At 36.6% G+C, this 21,684-nt stretch overlaps 1 protein-coding gene across 6 annotated transcripts in view; it reads left to right on the top strand.

The window, feature by feature from the left end:
* The first annotated feature begins 4,150 nt into the window (after positions 1-4,150).
* The window catches only part of LOC117399432 (pituitary adenylate cyclase-activating polypeptide type I receptor-like), a 77,955-nt gene continuing 60,421 nt past the window's right edge, over positions 4,151-21,684 (top strand). For all 6 annotated transcript variants that reach the window (XM_033998573.3, XM_033998572.3, XM_059022271.1 and 3 more), the window contains exons 1-2: positions 4,151-4,700; positions 11,763-11,921. In XM_033998573.3, coding sequence (XP_033854464.1) covers positions 4,698-4,700; positions 11,763-11,921 — 162 coding nt within the window. In that variant the 5' untranslated portion in view covers positions 4,151-4,697. The remainder of the gene's footprint in view (positions 4,701-11,762; positions 11,922-21,684) is intronic.

The raw sequence follows: 21,684 nt of genomic DNA, 5'->3' as shown, positions 1-21,684 counted from the left end.
TGGGACATCTGGAGGAAATAGGCCTGTGCCGACCTGTGAGGGCACGGTATAACAGGAACAGTGTGCCCCGGACTGGATGGTTTGACAGTTCATTCCAGGGTCAGTCAGAAGTCGGCCATCCAAAAGAGGGCAAACCCACAATACTAGAAGTCAGTGCCTTACTGCTGTAGACGATGTGTCAGTCATGGATTGGAGGAGATGTGACTGCACTCGCTACTAAAGGGGGCGTGACTGAAGGTATATCAGGGTGTGTGGCCGAGCGATCTGTTCCTCTGTTATTTTTCATTGTAGACGGCTTAATATCCGGGAGCTGTTGCTATTCAGCCAGCATCAAACCCGGACTACACTGCACCACTATTAGCACTGTTTCACGTATTCACAACACCACTTGCACCCGGAGCACTCACTGTTGGACATGTAGGTGTTTTAAAGTGTGTGTTTATTGTTATTCTCATTTCAGAACTTAACCCCATAGTTTTACTGACTATACACATCATTGTGTATAGTCAGTGTTATTATTTAAAAGCCCTTAATAAAGCTTTGTTATTTACCATTGAACTGTTGTTGGACTGTTGTTTCTAAGGACTGCATCACCTCTACACCTGTGCACTACAAACCACTTTAACACACTGACATATTTTGTTTTAACTTGAAATTAATTTTACAGTGATGCTATTGATACTGATGATGGCATTGTTGAGTGAGGAAGGGTAAACGCATGAAACATATTAATTGAACATGGTTAAAAAAATGTACTTCTATGGAATAGTGGTGATAACCTAATGGCAGAACACATTATCACATGTATTTTGTGTTATGAGTGAATCTTAATGGTATATTTTAACAAGTAATTACATTTAACCAACCTCGCAGATAAAAAAAATAAATAAATAAATAATAAAAAAAATAAATAAAACATATGACGCTTGAGTTACATCTGTTTTAAACCCGAAAAACCACAATTAGGTAAGTAAAATTGGAATGTTTCGGTAATATTGGAATGTTTCAGTAATATAAAATTTGTTGGCCCAGGGGTCGTACTCTCTAATAGCAGATAGATGTCCTCAAGAAAGTATGTTGTTTACGTAGTAGCTTTCTCTTTCCACGGTGATATTGACTGCAGTACTTTTGGCCCTCTGAACCCTACTGACTTGCAACCAGGGAAAACTGTTACTTATAAAAAGACATTGTGATCTGAATGTAGCTCATCTTAACCACAACTCACAGTTAAGAGCAGCACTGAAGTGGACACACACATCACTGCCAAGACTAAAAAGAGGATAGCTCTTGAACACTCTACTGTAGAGTACTTGCAACAGAGGTGCTCATCAGTTTCACAAGACAGCCATCAGAAAATGTCCCTACAAGAATAAGCACTTGATTGGCTTTCAAGCTAATTGCTGCTGTGTAACACTAGTCTTTTTATTAAAAAATACAGCAATTCCAGCTTTACAGTTTCCACAAGCTATAAATGATTGGTGTGTGTCGGTCAACGATTTTGACACATAGGGCATGTGCACCCATTATGCCTGGACCTTTAAATTACAGATCAAAGATGTCATACATTTGTCCACTGTTCATCTGTGAATGTTCAGTACTTTACGAAGATCTGCAATGGTGGATGAACCACCTGACTTAGCCATCTGGACTACAAACATTCCATCAATTATTCATGCTATTAATGGTTCTATTCATCAATTAAATCACAGTCAGAACAATTGAACAATTATAGTATTACACATTTCAACAATTAATTATAGTATTACACATTTCAAGTGTAACACTTAGAAAAGGGCTTGCAATTTCAGTTTAGCATTTCATATTTTTTGCTAAAAGTAATACAATTATTTATTACCAAAAGTAAAAAAAAAAAAAAAAAAAAAAGTTTTCATAATTACATATCGTAACAAAGCTTCTTTATTTACAATATAACTTTGAACACAGTTCTGGGTTCAAAGTTATATTGTAAATAAAGAAGCTTTGTCTGGTGGATAAAACATTCTCAACAGCAAACAATGGTTTTAAACAGGACAATACCTGTATGTTTATTTGTCCCATGGTGTCCCTTTTCCAGTGGGAACCCGGCTTATTTTAATAAACAATACAAACAAAAATAAATTCAAGCTCCTGTTTTGGAGCGCTAACTAAACATAACAGGATCCCTAACTTAGTTTCAGTCAGACCGCTAATCCGGTTTACTGACTTTAAATATGTTATTCACAAATCACAGATTTAATATACTTTGTTTTAACGTACACAATATTCAGATCTAGACACAGATCCTTATCTCGTTATCGAACAAGTATCATTAAGTAAGGGATCAATAATGATGAGTGTTGAATCGATCAGAAAATAATCCACAGTGAATTATTTTTACCGATTCAATTCTTGTTGTTTATCCCTTATTTAATGAACTGGTAAAACCCTATAGCATATGCTGAAAGAACCCCTCCCCCATTTTTCAAAGGCACATGCAAAAGAGTTCCTGGTTGGTTCTGGTGCTATCAATTTGTCATCCACTTAAGGTGTGCTAACCAGTTATTTTGTTTCATATCCCATAGCCTTATTAGCTTTGTTAAAAATGATACTGGTACCACGTTTATTGCCACTATATATATATATATATATATATATATATATATATATATATATATATATATATATATACACACACTTTTTACTGCAGGATTTTTAAACATTTCAGATACAACACTACAGATAAAGTTCTGCATCCTGGAACCTTTACTGTAAGTTTGGTTCCATCTAGGACAACAAGGGCAAGATTCTTAGCAATCTAGATACTGTGTATGCAAAAATGTAAGTGTGGCATGCAGATGGACGGATTTATGGACAGATTGACTCCTGCACTCTATCCCGAGAAATGGACATTCTTATCAACATAAGCTAAATAATGGTAATGGCAAGTTTCATGACAATGGGATAAGTGAATCTCCAGATATGCTAAATGATTGTGTACGTTACATTACATTGTGTGCATACTTACTTAAAACAACACATACCATTGCTGGAACTGAGCCCGTAGTGTGCTGTCCAAGGTCCTGAAATGATGCATGTCTACTATATGAGATTCAAAATGTGTCCTCACTCAGATTTTGATGGATTTGAATTTATGAATAATGGATCACCTCCAATTCAACTATGTTAAATGAAAGCTAGCAGCCTTGAAACACATACTGTGCCAGTGAGGTGTGTGATAGAGTAAAGCTATGTTGGTCGGTAAATTTGGTGTACAAGAAACCACAATATCTATGGAATTTGAGCACAACAACCAGTGACAGGACGATTGAAAGAAACAGCAGAAAATATAGGGTCCCTTATAAGAAGGGGAATGTTCATCAGGCACATACCATATTTAATGTGAAAAGCTGGTACAGAACAATATGCTCCAGAACGTGTTTGTTAATCCTATGAAATGCATTTTTTTTTAAGTAGTTGAGTTTACTGCCCTTTGATTTAGTCATGTACTGGAATTAAAAAGTCAAAGACTTAGCTGTCAGGCAGATATAGAGAGGAGACTGGATTGAATACACATTATTATTATTATTTGTTTATTTAGTAGACACCTTTATCCAAGGTGACTTACAGAGACTAGGGTGTGTGAACTATGCATCAGCTGCAGAGTCACTTACAATTACATCTCACCCGAAAGACGGAGCACAAGGAGGTTAAGTGACTTGCTCAGGGTCACACAATGAGTCAGTGGTTGAGGTGGGATTTGAACCGGAGACCTTCTGGTTACAAGCCTGTTTCTTTAACCATTGGACCACACAGCCTCCTTGGAGCTTCACGCACCAAAGTCACAAGCAAAAGTAACTTATTTTTCTCAGAAGGAGGGTGACATCTCACCAGAATATCGGTAGTCCAACAATATCATATGTGACGGTTCCTTTGGGTTGGCTTTGTAGTTTCTGGCTGACAGCACAGTAGTATTTTAGAACGTATTATGCTTCCAATGAAACAATGCCATTGTGAAACTGTTAGCTCAACCCTGCATCTAATTGCTACCACCCAAACCCTTCATTGGATAAGCAATGTATCTGCACACTCCCACCTACACCACGTTTTCACTGGGGCTAATGCACATTCTACATATTCAATTAGGCTGTGTGGAGCTGCAATGGTTGGCTATTCCCTGTGAACATCTGTTTCGGAGGCGTACGCGGTGTTACAGGACTGCCAGCTTTATGTGTAGTGTATTTTCTGCAAAGAAAAAAAATTATAATAAAAATAATAAAAAAAAAACATTGTATTGGTTAGTAAATGTCTGTACAGTACATACAGTGTTATTGATTCATTTTGTAATCGGCATTACAAAGCAGGGTTTTTTCTTTTTTTTTTTTTTTACAATTGACTAATCATCCCGCAAGAGAGCACTTCTGGCTGCAGAGCATCTTTCAGGGCAACATTCATTGTCCCACGCGACAAGGTTAAGAAAGTAGATTTCGTGAAAGATACTTGTATTTGCAATCATGAAAGTTTGAACGAACATAAACAGATTGAAGAGATTTTAGAGAACCAGTCCTCCCACGTATTCCTGTATCTGAAAAAATACGTGCTAACCCGACAGTCATGTGCTGGTAATTTTGAGTTACTAGGACCCAGTTGTATGTGAATGCATTGAACTCGAAGCTGGGAGGTGTTTTACAAACGTCATTCCGTGAAAGATTACTGCTGCAATGGTAAGATTGTACTTCTCTCTTGATATTTAAGCAATATAAAGCAATGTATGTATATTACTTTAAAAAAAAAAAAAAAGGTTTGGTGAATACTTGTTTTGGATTCATTAGTTTTCATGTGCAATGATTATACAAAGCAATGACTTTCTTAATAGCTGATCTAGATTGCTGCAGCTGCGGTGCTCAGTAGGGCTAGAATGTTTGACGGGACTGACATATCACAAGTCAAGTTAAATTACGAATGTATTCTTATTCCAAATAGGAATCAATGACACAAGTCATATTATTTATTATTTCAAGAACAAAAATCGTGTAAGTACTGAATATTAATTGGTTGTACAAGTATATATATATCACAGAAAAATACAAAGTGTATGTCCCTGTTTACTGTGCGATCACGTGGTACATAAAACATTGTGATATAGTCTACAGGTTATCAATTAATTCTGCATAGTGGTTTACGCTATCTGAATCAATGAGTCTAAAGTCAAGAGTCATGTATGCGAGAATGAAATATGGGTTGCTTGATCTCATATTAGAATGGGTTCCTATGCTTGGAGTGTAGCTATAATACGTAAATACATAAATATTCTTTAAAATGTTATGTGATGTTTGTTTATTTATTTATTTATTTATTTATTTATTTATTTATTTATTTGTTTATTTATTTATTATTATTATTATTATTATTATTATTATTATTATTATTATTATTATTTGATTTGGTAAAATGTGCTGTGTGCATCGTAGTAAGTGGTTGTATTTCTTCATGAATCTTCAGAAAAGTTAACGCGATTAGTAGTATTATAAGTAGTCATGTATTGTATCTTTGAACTGAGTACAGTACACTACGCATCGAAATGGATTTGAAATTTCACAAGTTAAATACGTTGTTCTAGTTGAATACAAGATTAAACGGCTATTTGTAATCTATTAAAGCATGCTATACATGCTGTTCAGAGGAATGCAGATGCTGTTTATTTTTATTTATTTATTTATGTATTTATTTATTCGGTATATACCATAACTATTCAACTATCATTTAAAAAAACAACAGAATAAAGCCACACCCAACCCCACAGCATATTCTAACAACAAAGCTATGCTTAACATAGTATTCATTGTTCTTATTTTGACTGTTACTTTTTGCTCCACCAAAACATTGACTGTATAGCTATATATATATATATTATTTAAAGGCAATACTTTCAAAAGGCATGCCAGGTGTTTTCTGCATGTTATGTTAAATAAATAATTTATTTTTTTAAAACATACATCACATATAAAAAGTCAGTTTTTTTATTATTTGTTACTTTTTTTTTAAAAGCGGGTATGTTTAAAGCACTATTATTAAAAATAATAATAATAATCACACAGTTACTGCCTTGGAAATATTTTATTTGAACACATAGCTGTGGCTGCAATACACAAAATTAACAGATGCTTTCCACAAGAAAACAACATTTAATTACCATTATCTAGTTTGTTCTGTCCTACGCTAATACAATATTAAATATATTAAAACAATACATTTTCTGACAAAAATCACAAAGGACTATGGTCATTTGGAGTTCATCTTCAATGGTTTGGATGTGCTATAACTGTATTCTTATTTAGGGTGATGTACTGTACACAGGAAGGTTCCGCTTTTTCACATTGAATAGCTTTCCTGTGGAAAATCAGATTGCACCAAGTTTTTTTTTTACAAACAAGGACAATCACAGGAGTTACTCTTCCATTAAAGTGGGATAGAGGAGTGCATGTTGTTATTTGACCTAGAGCAACAAAGAAAATAAACTGAAGTGTAGGGCTTTTGGGAACAGTAATGTTTCAAATGAATTTATTTCACCTTTATATGCCCAAGAGAGTTATTGTTTAAAATGCAGGTGAATATTTATCATAGTCTATCCTCTTAAACTAGAATATGGTGGACCAAGTCTTTAATCCATTCGTTATTTTGTTTGTGCCTTCGGGGATTTGTACTTGCCCTTCAGGCTTTGATGGTTGTCCTAGGCAACTGGACAAATGTATTTGCATTCCCCATCTAGTAGTTAGGGGAAAAAAAATAATTTGGTAAATTATTATGCTAAATTATGGAGACCCATAATCCCTTTATTACCTACAAAATTATAGAATAATAAACAGCACAAATGATAGCACATACCTACTATAAACAAATATAAACAGTGAACCACATGAATGGCAATTCATAGTTAGAAAATGACCATGTCCTTCTCTACCATTACAAGTGTTAATAAACATTATTTTATTATAAAAATATTACACCCTTTTTTAATGATTTAGACAGTGGCTGATGTAAAAACCACTTATTTTTAAATATTTACAGTAAGGCTCTCTCTAGTTTTGCATAATTTAACAGTACAATTTCATTAATTGCTGTCTATAAAACTATAAAAGGCACCAGGGAGGGCCCTATAGATGAAAATGACATGATCATTTAGATTTTCTAAAACGTAGATAATGAATTTATTTATCTAAATAGCAGCTGATCTTATCACTACTATACAACTTGTGCACTCTGTTGTTCTTATTGATATGAGGGTCAATAAATCCACTGGTGGAAAAAAAACACCAGTAGAAATGATATTTTTCTTTCATAGTATTGTGAGAATACTAGAAATATATACACAATAGCAAATTGCAATATGTTATTATTATTTGTTTATTTAGCAGACGCCTTTATCCAAGGCAACTTACAGAGACTAGGGTGTGTGAACTATGCATCAGCTGCAGAGTCACTTACAATTATGTCTCACCCGAAAGACGAAGCACAAGGAGGTTAAGTGACTAGCTCAGGGTCACACAATGAGTCAGTAGCTGAGGTGGGATTTGAACCGGGGACCTCCTGGCTACAAGCCCTTTTCTATAACCATTGGACCACACAGCCTATATTATGAAAAGTTCATAATATAGTGTAAGAACATGCAGTATGATGATATTGCATTGATCTTTTTAAAATGTAATTTTTTATTGTAATTGCTTGTCTAACAACAAATTGAAAATCCATTATTTGCAGAGGTTTATTCACTGTACAGAAATAGTATCTGTGAGTGTTAGAATACAGTATTGTGCTTGAGCAGTTTTGTACTAAAGTGGTTTAATTGAGAGATGCCATCCAAGGTGGGGTGGGCTAGCTTCACCTGCCCCCTGGAGGGAGATACAGTTGCCAAAGTGATGATGGGGGGAAACGATGGGGCAGAAGTGCAAGCGGAAAAGAAAGGAGGCTTTAAATAGCAAGTTGATTGAAGATTGGAAGGGGTAGGAGCCCCTTGAACCACACCATGGTTACAAGAAATCTCAACAGGAATATAAAGTGCTCAAACAAGGCAGTTCAACTTTAAATATGAAACTTCTGCAATAACGTTTTGGAACTGTAATGTGTTCATTGCAGCATTTTAATGGCAGCAGTCAAACTGCCTTGTGTAGTTTGCAGTATTAAGCCACCAATATTACTCGTGACTTTCAGGGATTCATTTAATAATATTGTCACATGCTTATTAAATCAAAGATTCTTTCTAAGAAAAGCTTTACTATATTATTATACATATTGCAAGTGTTTTGTTATATGTTTTAAAATGTGGCATTTTCTCTATCTTTAAGAACAAAAAAGACCTCTTTTATAGGCTCTTTGAAAAGTCTCCTTAATAATAATACATTAAACTATATAGGACCCATAGTATGCTTTAATTAATTTCTGGGATATTTATCAGCCCGTACTACACAAAGTAGTTGATGGTCACAATACATTCATTTTGAAACATATGCTTTTTGATAGCCCTGCAAGGAGTCTACATCTGAGCAGCTTTGCTTTAGTTCTCATTTTTCAAACTAAAAAAAGTACATGACAGCTTTTACAAATTCACACTAAATCAACATTAGTCCAGTGAAAGATATTGATGTATCTGGAGGAAATCAAATATTTGCTTTTCCTTTTTTTATTATTTTAAATATTAATTTAAAAAACATACCAAAGTTACATGAAAGTTGCAATTTTACAATGTTTAGTTGATTAAGTAACATTTTATTTAAATGCTTTTGTCTCCAAATCTTGAACTTCAGTCAAAGTAATTAGAAAAATCATTAGAAAAATATTACAAACAATAAAAAACATTATCTACTTAAAATTTTCTTTTCACTTTTTTTAAAATGAGAGACATGTTTGGGCTGATTTAAAAGCTCCACTTGGAGTTGCATATCATTGAATCATGATCCGTTGATAATAATGCACTACATATGGCAGCAGTGTGGAGTAGTGGTTAGGCCTCTGGACTCTTGACCGGAGGGTTGTGGGTTCAATCCCCAGTGGGGGACACTGCTGTTGTACCCTTGAGCAAAGTACTTTACCTAGATTGCTCCAGTAAACACCCAACTGTATAAATGGGTAATTGTATGTAAAAATAATGTGATATCTGTATAATGTGAAATAATGTATAATGTGATATGTTGTAACAATTGTAAGTCGCCCTGGATAAGGGTGTCTGCTAAGAAATAAATAATAATAATAATATGCAAGTAGGCTAATAGGTACTGTACCTATATAAATGATAATCAAAAATGAACAAAATATGTTTTGATATTAAAAATCATATTTGGGCTATGGTATCCGCAATACCATTTGCATAAAATGGGTTCAACGTAAATAACAGAGGTGGATCTTAATACCACTGCTCTAAATTTGATAAACCTGATATTTGCAAATCTCTTTCAGTTGTATTATACTGCGTTTAATGGTCTTAAAAAGGTGGTTAATAAATCAACTCTGGTGGAAAACACCAGAAGGATTAATATAGGCTTAAAAGGTGACTGTATTTAGATCCATCGCTATATAGATCATTCCTCTCGATGAGCTAAGAATTCTATCAAGGTAATTCATTAAGCAGACTGTTGCATTTCCTGGTAACACTACTGCTTCCCTTCCATTAACACAGTTTGACATCTGAAGGCACAATGACAATGTTAGCAAACCTACAAAAGAAATATTGAAAGTAACACAGTAAATCATCTCTAAATTTAACCTGTACATGTATTTCCGTGTTTTTGTGAAAACCCCACGTCTGATGTAGATAATTATTTCCATTTATCTTTGTAGTAACTTTTACAGCTTTCTAATGGTGTATATTATTAGAACAGTAAGTGAAATAAAAACAGCTGTAGAAATACACCACACCGTTAATATCAGTGTTTACATGTACTGTATGTAACTGTAGCAGTAAGTAACCCATGCTGTCTTTATTTGTGTGATTAATTTTTTGCCTGGACATTGATGTTATTTATTAATTTAATTGTTTTGAATGTACTGGTAGTTGAAGTACTAGTACTGTAAGTATGTAAATATCCACACATTTGTGATGTCAGGCATATGATAACTACTTTGGCTAAATGAAAAGACCAGTGATATGGTAAAACACGAAAATTGATATTTAATCTAAACTGAAGTGTCTGGCAAGAACATAAGAAAGTTTACAAACGAGAGGAGGCCATTCGGCCCATCTTGCTCATTTGGTTGTTAGTAGCTTATTGATCCCAGAATCTCATCAAGGAGCTTCTTGAAAGATCCCAGGGTGTCAGCTTCAATAACATTACTGGGGAGTTGGTTCCAGATTCTCACAATTTGCTGTGTAAAAAAGTGCCTCCTATTTTCTGTTCTGAATGCCCCTTTATCTAATCTCCATTTGTGACCCCTGGTCCTTGTTTCTTTTTTTTAAGGTTGAAAAAGTCCCTTGGGTCGACATTGTCAATTCTTTTAAAAAAAATATACAAACCACAGCCTTACATCTTGTGAACTTCAGTAAATGTTACTTTTTTTATGTAAATGTCAAGTAGCCCATGGCTAAGAAAGTACATGTAAGGCTATCACATGCCCTACCCCCTCCTCCCCACCAGAAATGGTCAAACATGGAAATCAAACCACCACTGAAAAAACAGCACTGTTATTCAATTTGTGGATATAAGTTTGCAAGAAACATGATTATATGAAAGCTTTAATTTATGATATGACATAGAAATGCTGTATATAGTACCAGTGCATTAACTACACACTGTTACACTGTAGTTAACATTTATTATTGTTTACTACAAGCACACTGTTCTGAGATTTTGAGGACTGAACTTTAGACATTTATTCAAGTATTTAACACACATTTATTTCCAGATCATGTGATTTTGTTCTAAGTAAATGTATTAAACAACGTAACACAAATGTAGCTACAGTGTAGTTTAAATACCTGTATTTTTAAATGCATCTGAAATGTTGAACTACAGTAAGGATTCTCCAAACCAGTATACTGTCCTATTTTCATTTATAGATAGTAAAAATGTTTTGGTAACATGCTCTCGTTAAACACAAAGTTGATATATATATTAATCTAGGATTTATTAAGCCATTAGCTGGGAATTATAATGTTGTCACAATATTCCCCCATTCCTACATTATTCTGTGTTTTGGAGAGGCTCACAGGACAGAACAGTAGAAGAATATAAGATGGTTTTGATCAAGTACCCTGTTACATTGATTTGGTGACTATAATCATGTGTTTTTACACATCAGTATTTCACCTTTCCTTAAAGGTGGAGCATATCTCCCAGGAGCTAAAATGTTGTGTTTCCCATTATTTGATAACATACCAGAGTACTGTTTTTAAAATAATTAGATTCAATACCTGAGGATAGATTGCACAAGCAGAGCCTTTATGATTCATTCCACTTATTCATTTACTGGAACCTGCTAGGATGACTAATGCTGAGGGAGAATATGGTAGATGAAATCCTTTTTTCCCTATTATGAATCTTTGAACAAAAAAACTGCAGTTATACAAGGTTGGTTGTAAAAAAGCTATTGGATTTGGTTAATTAGGAATAATGTATTTTGTGGTGTTGCGCTTATATATATACATATATATATATATATATATATATATATATATATATATTATATATATATATAGTTTCAATTATTGCAAATATGTTATTATGTGGTTGTTGACAAATTCCACTGTATTTTGTACAGTATGTTTTTTGCATTACTTCTATTTTTTTCTTTTGCAGATCTGGAGATTATATTTGAAACCAGTCCAGATTCCTTATACTGTCATTTTCCCAACCTGCAGGACTCTAACTAACTCCTCTTGGCTGAAATTTGATTGTTACAACGTGTCCATCAACATGAAAGGGTTCCTGCTTTTTTTTCTACTTGTTCTTCCCCTGGTAAGGAAAATAGCACAAACTCCAAATCTGCCGCCAAAATCAATCCGAAGTAATTGATGGCATTTGAGGGAAAAGGAAATACAGTAATTTTTGCATACTGTCTTGACATTATTGGTTCTGTGCATAAACAGCAAAGAGGTCTGTTAAGGACCCTTTGCAATTTAATTTTCAACTGGTCTGCTTTAAAAATGTGGAATTATTGTTTTTAGTCACCATTAACACAAGAAAGAAATGAAACCTTTGATTTTATTGAAAGCCTTGCAAATATATTTCTCTAATACATAACTTAATGGAACTACTGTTTTTTTAATGATTATAAAAAGTCTAACTATTATCAGAAGTCAATTTATCAGTCCAGTGAAATGTAATAATCGATAGAGATTATACTGAAAAAGTGCATATCTTTACTGTATTCTGTGTTCAGATTTCTGTCGTGTGGAAGTAATTCACAATCGTGATAAATGGGGTGATGTGGGTTATAATTTCGGTTATAAAGTATCCCTTCAAAAGAGAAAAAAATAGCACCAACAGTTACAAGTTTAACATATTGATAGTAGGCAGTACATTTTAAATAAAAAAAAGTACAAATTAACAGTGCTAATATTGTATGAATCTGTTTATAAATACATTTACTGCATATGTTTGTAGTTTAAACGTGTCACTCTCAGTTTTTAACAAAAAAAAAAACAACAAAGAAAGGTTATGGTTAATTCTGAGTATTTCGAGATTACAAATCAGCTGTCAGATAACCTCTGACAATGACAAATGATGCCACGTAAGTGACAAATGTTCATATTTCCAATATGGTGTAGCTGATTGATTTGAAAAACAAAGCAATTTAATCAGATGGTTTACACAAGGTAATCTTCCAAATGACAGTGTAATAATTACACCATATTTTGATGGTGTTAAAGAAAAGGTACCAGAAAAACAATCAACTTTTTTTTCTGTACCATTTATCAACATTTTATTACAGTCCCCCAATGACTGTATTAAGTGAAATATGTTGCATAATTACCCCTGAGAGCTCTGAGTGGTGTGGTATCCATTTTATGTTTAACAGCTGGCTTGGGTTTACCTCTTATTTGCATTAGCAGCACTATCTGTTCTTTACTTGTTTTTTTTTTACACAATATTTTGGAGTTATACCGATTTTGATAGCAGGAGAGCTTGAAAGATGTGGCTCAGGAGCAGTTTTCAAGCATGTACCTACATAAGTCAACTATTTTTAGATCATATGATTCAGATTTTATTTTTACAGAACCATCACTACAATACACCATTGGAACAGTAAAAGGGAGGGTTGGACGAAAAGAAAATGTATTAACAAAGTAACCACTTTATATCAATATTGTATCTGATGGGTTTACCCGTTGAGTAAACATATTGGCAAAAGGGCACTGTTCACTCCATGTTCAGTAAATATTATTTAGGCTCATATGTTCAATTTTAGCATGAACATTATTTTAAGCATTTCTCCAAAGAGATTGTAAACGCAGTATCCTAATCAAACATGGTTATGCAATGTTTGTTACTCTGCAGAGCCACGGTGGTCACGTGTGAATTGACACCTGATCTATCAGGTGAGTGTGCACAAAACTCAGGTACCAGAGAGATTATTGACAGACAGACAGGCCAAACACCCCTTCAGTACCGTAAAGGCCTTCTGTATCGCCCGTGTCTAAAATCCCAATAATTGAAATACTAAATCTGTATATTATATATTAATATATTGTATCTTTTATTTTTGAGATGTGAGGCCTACCAGAGATGCTTGAATAAATGTTAACATTTTGCAACTTGCCTGTGTAATACTATAATATAAGATTATGCAAGATTATTATTATTTGTATTTCTTAGCAGACACCCTTATCCAGGGCGACTTACAATAGTTACAAGATATCACATTATTTTTACATACAATTATATTAATTTTTTGCACATTATTTTTACATACAATTACCCATTTATACAGTTGGGTTTTTCCTGGAGCAATCTAGATAAAGTACCTTGCTCAAGGGTACAGCGGCAGTGTCCCCCAGTTAGGATTGAACCTAAGACCCTCCGGTCAAGAGTTCAGAGCCCTAACCACTACTCTACACTGCTGCCCTGCTGTCTCTGTACATGCAAATAACATGATTTATGTAAATGACAATAATTAGATACAGTTCCTATATTTTTGCATTTATTTTTCTGTATACTAAACAAAAATATCTGATTTGTCGCATGGGTTGTAAGCTTGAGACTAAGTAGAGTAACGGTAGCCTATATAATTACATATGGACTGCAAGAAGCACTTGCATGAATGAAAGGATGTTTATCCTATCTGTCTGTCAATAATCTCAATGGTACTTGAGTTTTGTGCATGCTTACCTGATCGCTAAGGGGTTGGTTTGCACAGGACCACTGTGGCTGTGCTTGGGGTCAGTAAAATATTACATCAGAGTAAGAAACATTGCACAACCATGTTTGATGGGGATATTTTGTTTACAATCTCTGAGGAAAATGCTTAAAATAATTGTCATGCTAAAATTGCCTGTAGCCTAAGTAAACCGCTGGGGTTTGAAGATTCATCAAGGGAGAATGAAATGCTTGAGGGAGAAGGGACAAGGGCCTCGCACTGATCAGTACTTCTTACGAAGTCAGTCAAGTCAGTCGAATGAAATCCAGCGACAGGAAGCAAACCACAGTTTGCAGGATATCAGCACCCCTGTCATAGACGTGAGGAGGACTTGCATGGACACAGTTAGTGATGAACCTAATGATCCATGTGAACCCGGTCAGACAAACCAGCATAAGAGAGAAAAGAACCTCAACGGGCACAAGCCTGGAGTTAAATGGCCAAGAGCTTGTGAGAAAACTGCATGGGACACAGTAAACACAGATCTCTGCTTTGCATTGGAAATATTAAGTGGAACAGTTGAAAAGAAGCTGGATAAATTTGGGGACATCATCTACGCATATGGAAGTGAGAGGTTTGGAGTTGAAAAAAGGAAGGAAAAAGTACAAACTATTCCTGGAAAGTCTAGACGGCAGCAGGAGTTTGAACGCTTAGTTAGAGAAAGGAGACAGCTGAGGAAGCAATGGAGAAGAGCAGAACAAAGTCAGAAGGAGGGACTCAATCTCTTACAAAGGGTCATAAAAGATAAGCTTGCAACATTGCGCAAAGCTGAGCGCCTACGGAAACGCTACAAAAAGAAGGAGTGTGCGAGAGCTAACTTTTATAAAGACCCATTCAAATTTGTAAAGAAGTTATTCACCAGTGAGAAGAATGGCACACTAAAAGCATCTAAGGTTGAGCTGGAGAGATATTTGGAGGAAACACATACAGATTCAAAAAGGCAGGAGCCTTTGTCAATTCCGTCAGACATCCCACCTATCAATCCACCAGAATACCAAATGGAGGACTGTGCACCTAAGAGGATAGAAGTAGAGCAAGCTGTGAAAAAAGCAAGGGCTTCATCATCTCCATGGCCTAATGGAGTTCCGTACAGAGTGTACAAGAGTGCTTCAGGAGTTCTACGAATTCTGTGGAAATTGATGAAAATGGCATGGGAAAAACAGGTTGTACCAAGAGCATGGTGCCGAGCAGGTGGAGTCTTTATACCCAAAGGAAAAGATTCTACAAGCATCAGTCAGTTTCGTCCTATTTTCCTATTAAACGTAGAAGTCAAGATTTTCTTCAGCATTATTGCTCAGAGATTGTCAACTTACCTATTAAAGAACTGCTTCATTGACACGTCAATACAAAAAGCGGGCATTCCAGGTTTCCCAGGATGCTTAGAACACATCAATGTGATCTGGCAACAAATTCAATCAGCTAAAAAGGAGAGGAAGGAGCTCCATGTGACATTCCTGGATTTGGCTAATGCATATGGTTCAGTGCCACATGAACTTCTTTGGGCAGCATTTGATTTTTTCAGTGTACTGATGACAATGACAAATTTAGTGAAAGCCTACTTTGGAGATTTGCAATTTAGTTTTTCAACTTCAGAATTCAGCACTACATGGCAATGCCTAGAGGTTGGAATAATGGCAGGATGCACCATTTCTCCACTGGCTATTACCATGGCAATGGAAGTAATCATTAGGGCATCAAAATGGGTAGTAGGAGGAAAGCGCTTGGCTTCTGGAATGTGACTACCACCAATTCGAGCATACATGGATGACATGACAACCATGACTACAACAGTAGCCTGCACTAATCAGTTATTGGGCAAATTAACCAATAACATTGAATGGGCATGAATGCAATTCAAGCCCACTAAATCAAGAAGCATCTCTATAATTAAAGGCAAAGTAGTAGATAAAACATTCTTCATTAATGGTGAGGCAATACCAACAGTGTCTGAGAAGCCAGTGAAGAGTCTTGGGAGATGGTACGACAGGGATCTAAAGGACACAATTCGTGTGGGAGAAGTTAGACAACAAGCAGTGGAAGGGTTGAAGAGCATAGACAGCTGCGCTCTACCAGGCAAACTAAAACTCTGGTGCTTTCAGTTTGGTCTACTGCCGAGGTTACTATGGCCACTGACTGTGTACGAGGTTTCTTTGACAACAGTAGAGAAGCTGGAAGCTTTAATCAGTTCATACATCAGGAAATGGTTGGGAGTTCCACGCTGCCTCAGCAGAGTGGGACTTTATGGTAAAGGAATACTGCAGCTACCAGTCTCCGCTCTAACCGAGGAGTTTAAGTGCGCCAAGGTCAGACTGGAAATGACATTAGTAGAGTCACGCGACAAATGCGTAAGGGAGGCAGCACCTGTGTTGAAAACTGGAAGAAAGTGGGCGGCAAAGAAAGCTGTGGAAGATGCAAAGGCTGCCCTTCGAATTGGTGATATCATGGGGCAAGTTCAGCATGGAAGAGGGGGTCTTGGTCTCAGTTCAGCTCCTCCTACATGGCACAAGGCAGCCCCAGCTCAAAGGAGGAAGCTGGTAGTCAACGAGGTGCAAAAGCAGGAGGAGAGGATGAGGTGTATAAAGGCCATTTCCCAGGCCAAACAGGGAGAATGGATGAGATGGGAGAGTGTGGAACAACGCAAGATTGGCTGGCAAGACCTATGGTCAATGGAACAGAGCAGGATCAGTTTCCTCATCAGGTCAACATATGATGTTCTCCCATCACCACAGAACCTAAACCTCTGGGTAGGAGAGGATCCCTCATGTCCTTTGTGTTCATCACCTGCAACATTAAGGCACATTTTGACAGGATGTAAGGTGGCTCTTAGCCAAAGACGGTTTACTTGGCGCCATGACCAGGTGCTGCGATGTTTGGTCTTAGCATTGGAAGACAAGCGTAACATGACCAATAAGTTGCCACCTGTTCCATCAGAACATTACACACAAAAGACAACATTCCTCCCCCCAGGAGAGCAACCACCAAGAAAAGGTGTTAAAACCAATCCTCGCCCAGGACAACTGGAAGCTGCTAGAGACTGGAAAATGCTAGCAGCTGTTGGTCAACGGCTTATTTTTCCACCTGAGATTGCCACCACTAACCTTCGACCAGATACTGTCTTGTGGTCTGGATTAGCACGCCTTGTTCACCTGATAGAGTTAACAGTGCCATGGGAGGATGCTGTAGATGAGGCGTATGAGAGGAAGAAACTGCGGTATGCTCAAATAGCCACTGAAGCGTAACAGCGAGGATGGAGAGTCCTGGTTTACCCAGTGGAAGTGGGTTGTCGAGGATTTGTGGCACACTCTACAACCCGGTTTCTCAGAGACGTCGGATTCAGTGGCCAAGAGTTGCGTCGCACAGTGAAGAACTTATCTGAAGCAGCAGAGAGGAGCAGCAACTGGCTGTGGTTGAGACGGAAAGATTCTGGCTGGGGATCTCAAGCACAATAGAAAGAAAGAAACGCTGATGTACAGGTAAGTAAGCTGGGCTGAGTTCAGTGGGGGACGGAGGGGGACGGAGGGGGGTGATGCTGGGACGCCAGAATCACCGTTGAGCCCTCTTGAGGTGTCGTGGGCTAGTCGACGAAACACTGAGGATGGAAGGTGCCCACTTGAAGACCCCAGAGATGTACCCTACTTAGCTCAATCCAGACGGTTGTCATGCTGATGCGCTGGGGAGGCCGCACTGTGGTTGATCCCCGGAGCCAGCATCGCAGCCGTTGTGTGTGCTGATGCGACAAGGAGGCAAAATAAGGTGATCCCTGGAGCCAGCATTACACTTCAACCATTAACACCAGACAGAAGGATATCTACATCATCATACGGAAGGAAACGTAAATGGATGGAGACACATATGGATCACATTAGTTTACTGTAAAGCTACGTCTTAGTTGGTGCTTATCTTGGCGAGAGCCGAGCTCAAATCAGCATGAAGTTTTAACATCTACTCTCGTGTAATGGAAATCATAATTATTTAGTGTAATGGGAATATTAAACAAAACAAAGGTAAGATATGCTTTGTTAAACATCCACTCCTATACATATTCACTTTCATTGTAGCTCAAGTGAAGTACATTTAAATAAATAAATCATAACATACTACACAAATGTTTAAAAACCTATTTTTAAAAACTTGTAAAACAGATGATCACGTTATTTAGCTACATTTAGCTCCAGATTCCTGCCTCTTCTCAAAACACTAATACTACTGGCATGAGAAACTGGTAATGAAGAGTGACTACAGCAAAGCTCATTGATTTATAGATACGGAAGAACTGCATTCTCACATACTGTACAAATGTTCCATCATAATAACAATAAACAGGACTAAAAGATTGAGGGGGGAAAAACCTGCTATTTACACAAAACGTAACCTAATTTAACATTAAAATATGCAAATACTAATGTTGTTTCAACTTGTCAGAACACATATATCCACTACAACAGCACAAATCCAACCCAAACCATGTAAATATACCCTAAGCCTTGCCTTTTTACTGCAGAATATGTAATTATAAATATGCGATTATACTACAGACCTAAACCCTGTAAAAATGTTTTTTATTTTTTGTAAGTTAATGAGATGTGAATAAAAGTCGAATTACACGTACCTGTTCGTCTCGTGTATGCAGTATTCTGCTTTTGCTTATCCTATTCGTTAACAAATTAAAACGCAGTACAAAAGCAAAAATTCCGAATTGAAGCTGAACTTTTATTTAAAATCAATCTGTCATGAATCATTTCAAAGTGTACCAAATCTTAATCCAACATTCAAGAATCTCAAACTCAGCTTTCATTCCAGATCAACCCTACATGAGTTCATCAGATCCTCAAGTCTGTTGTTGTTGTTGTTGTTGTTGTTGTTGTTGTTGCTGTTGTTGTTTCTTTAATCAATTTTGCTTTGCTTCACATGATTGCAGAACAAGCCAAAGAACAGAGTGGTTTTGACAACTTATATTTATGACAGAGATATATATATGCCTGTGTCTAGTCTTTTTTTAAACAATCAATAGTTTCCAGATTTGTTGCAACATTCAATTATTTTAATTTCAGATACATAGTTACACAGTGCACATTTTTTTAAAACAAAAGAGCTGACTTCACTGCAGAGGTGGCATCCCTCATTTTCAAACAAGTGTCATTAGCTTCCTGAGGAATTCGTTATTAGGCTCCGTTCTAACAAACAGTACCAGCTTGGACAGGTCAGAAATGCTGATCAGACCCCCATATTTTTTGACATGTCAAGCAATACCACAGTTCACAAAAAGGGAGAAAAACAGGTGTGAGTAATCACGACTGGAAATGAGAAGCAGCACATAACTGGAATACTCTGTGTAACAGCAGATGGCTGCAAACTGCCTCCATACGTAGTTTTCTTATGTGTGTAATTGAGGTTGCATCTTTGTAAATGCATCTTTATTTTTATTTTTTTCCTCAAATTGAGGATGGAACATTTGGGTTGTGTCTTAAATTCGAGGGAATCTTAAATTCAAAGGAATAGAGTATTTTAAATAATGAATGATCGTTCGTGGTATACGGTTTTTATTCCCCTTCAGAGGATGTCCTTACCAATACAGTGTCGAGAAGTTTAAGTAAAGACATCCTCCTAAGGGTAATAAAAACTGCATACCAGGAATGATCATTCAGTATCCTCTATGTAGGTAAGCAGTTATACAATTTTGTAGTTTTATAAGAATAAATTAACAATTAATTCCACAGTAATTTGCAGCCAATTTGTAGCCTCTACAGCCAAAGTATAGGGACTAGTTTGCACTTGGAGAATGGTACATCCAATACAAATACAAGTTAAAAAAATTTGTTTTCTTTCTACTAACCAAATATATAGCAATTTTATAAGAGCAATAACCCACAACAGGGTGTGTGGTAAGACAGATCTTTGTATTTACAGTTTCTGGATTTGAGGAGAATGATTTGATTATATATAAGGAGTAATGTACACCCAAATGTACACAATAAGCCTGTAGTTCCATCAAGGGTTTTTGGAGACATTTACAACCCGAGATTGCTAGCTCAAGCTTACATTTTATTATTGTTGCAGTATTTTCTTGTTGTTTTAATGCATTTCTCCTTTATTTTCACAAATTAAAATAATTGCTGATTTAGCCGGTTGGCTTGTACAGCTGTTCTAATGCAAAGTCAATGAGGATGTTTCATTACACCGTGTAACAATTTTTTTTTTTTTTTTGGTTCCTGGGTAGTTATTTCCTAATTGCTTATGCCGCAAAAATATAGAAAATGGCTATTATTCCCCACAAACTTTGCTTTTGTGACCAGGACAGTGATATTTTGAAATTTACCTATTTTCCAGAACATTCCAGATAGATTCAGTGCTGAGTAAACTTGGAGTAACTTCTAGAACTTTCTAGAACTTTCCAGTAATATAAATAGTAGTATACATACAGGGGCCTTAAGCCCACCAGTTCAGTTTAGTTCCAGCTGCCTAAGTGGATACATATCTGCATTTTTCTGAGATGGCATCAAGGTCATAGGAGACTTCAAAATGGTGGCATTCCTGATGGGTCTCCAAGCCGGTTTTACCAAGTTTCCCTGCTATCTTTGCCTTTGGGACAGCAGGGACACCAAGGCGCACTACCACAGGCGGGACTGGCCACAGCAGACCGAGTTCTCTGTGGGGAGGAACAACGTCGAGTGGGAGCCACTGGTGGACCCCCGGAAGGTGCTGATGCCACCACTGCACATCAAATTGGGCCTTATGAAACAATTTGTCAGAGCACTAGATAAGGAGTCGGCAGCCTTCAAGTACCTTCAAGACTTCTTCCCTAAGCTGTCTGAGGCAAAGGTCAAAGCCGGTGTCTTCGTCGGACCACAGATAAAGAAGATCCTGGAGTGCAATGAATTCCCCAAGAAGCTCACTAGTAAGGAGAAAGCGGCTTGGAACAGCTTTGTCGCAGTGGTTCGGGGTTTCCTGGGCAATCACAAGGCCGAAAACTATGTGGCGCTGGTTGAGACTCTGGTGAAGAACTACGGCACAATGGGCTGTAGGATGTCCCTCAAAGTCCATATCCTTGATGCTCATCTTGATAAATTCAAGGAGAACATGGGAGCGTACTCGGAGGAGCAAGGCGAGCGCTTCCACCAGAATATACTGGACTTTGAACGCCGCTACCAAGGACAGTATAACGAGAACATGATGGGAGACTACATTTGGGGGCTGATTTGTGAAAGTGATTTACAGTATAATCGTAAATCTCGAAAAACTACTCGCATCTAAATCTTTTGTAGTCATTTTTGTATTACTTTAGTATAAGTACATGTTAATTTGGATTCATATGTTGTTTTTTTCTGACTTTATATGAACGAAAAGACACAAATTCGCCCGTTT

Source organism: Acipenser ruthenus, chromosome 4 (genome assembly GCF_902713425.1).
Source record: "Acipenser ruthenus chromosome 4, fAciRut3.2 maternal haplotype, whole genome shotgun sequence".
NCBI classification, from domain to species: Eukaryota; Metazoa; Chordata; class Actinopteri; order Acipenseriformes; family Acipenseridae; genus Acipenser; species Acipenser ruthenus.
The sequence above is the reverse complement of the archived record's forward strand: the minus strand, read 5'-3'. Positions and strand labels throughout refer to the sequence as shown.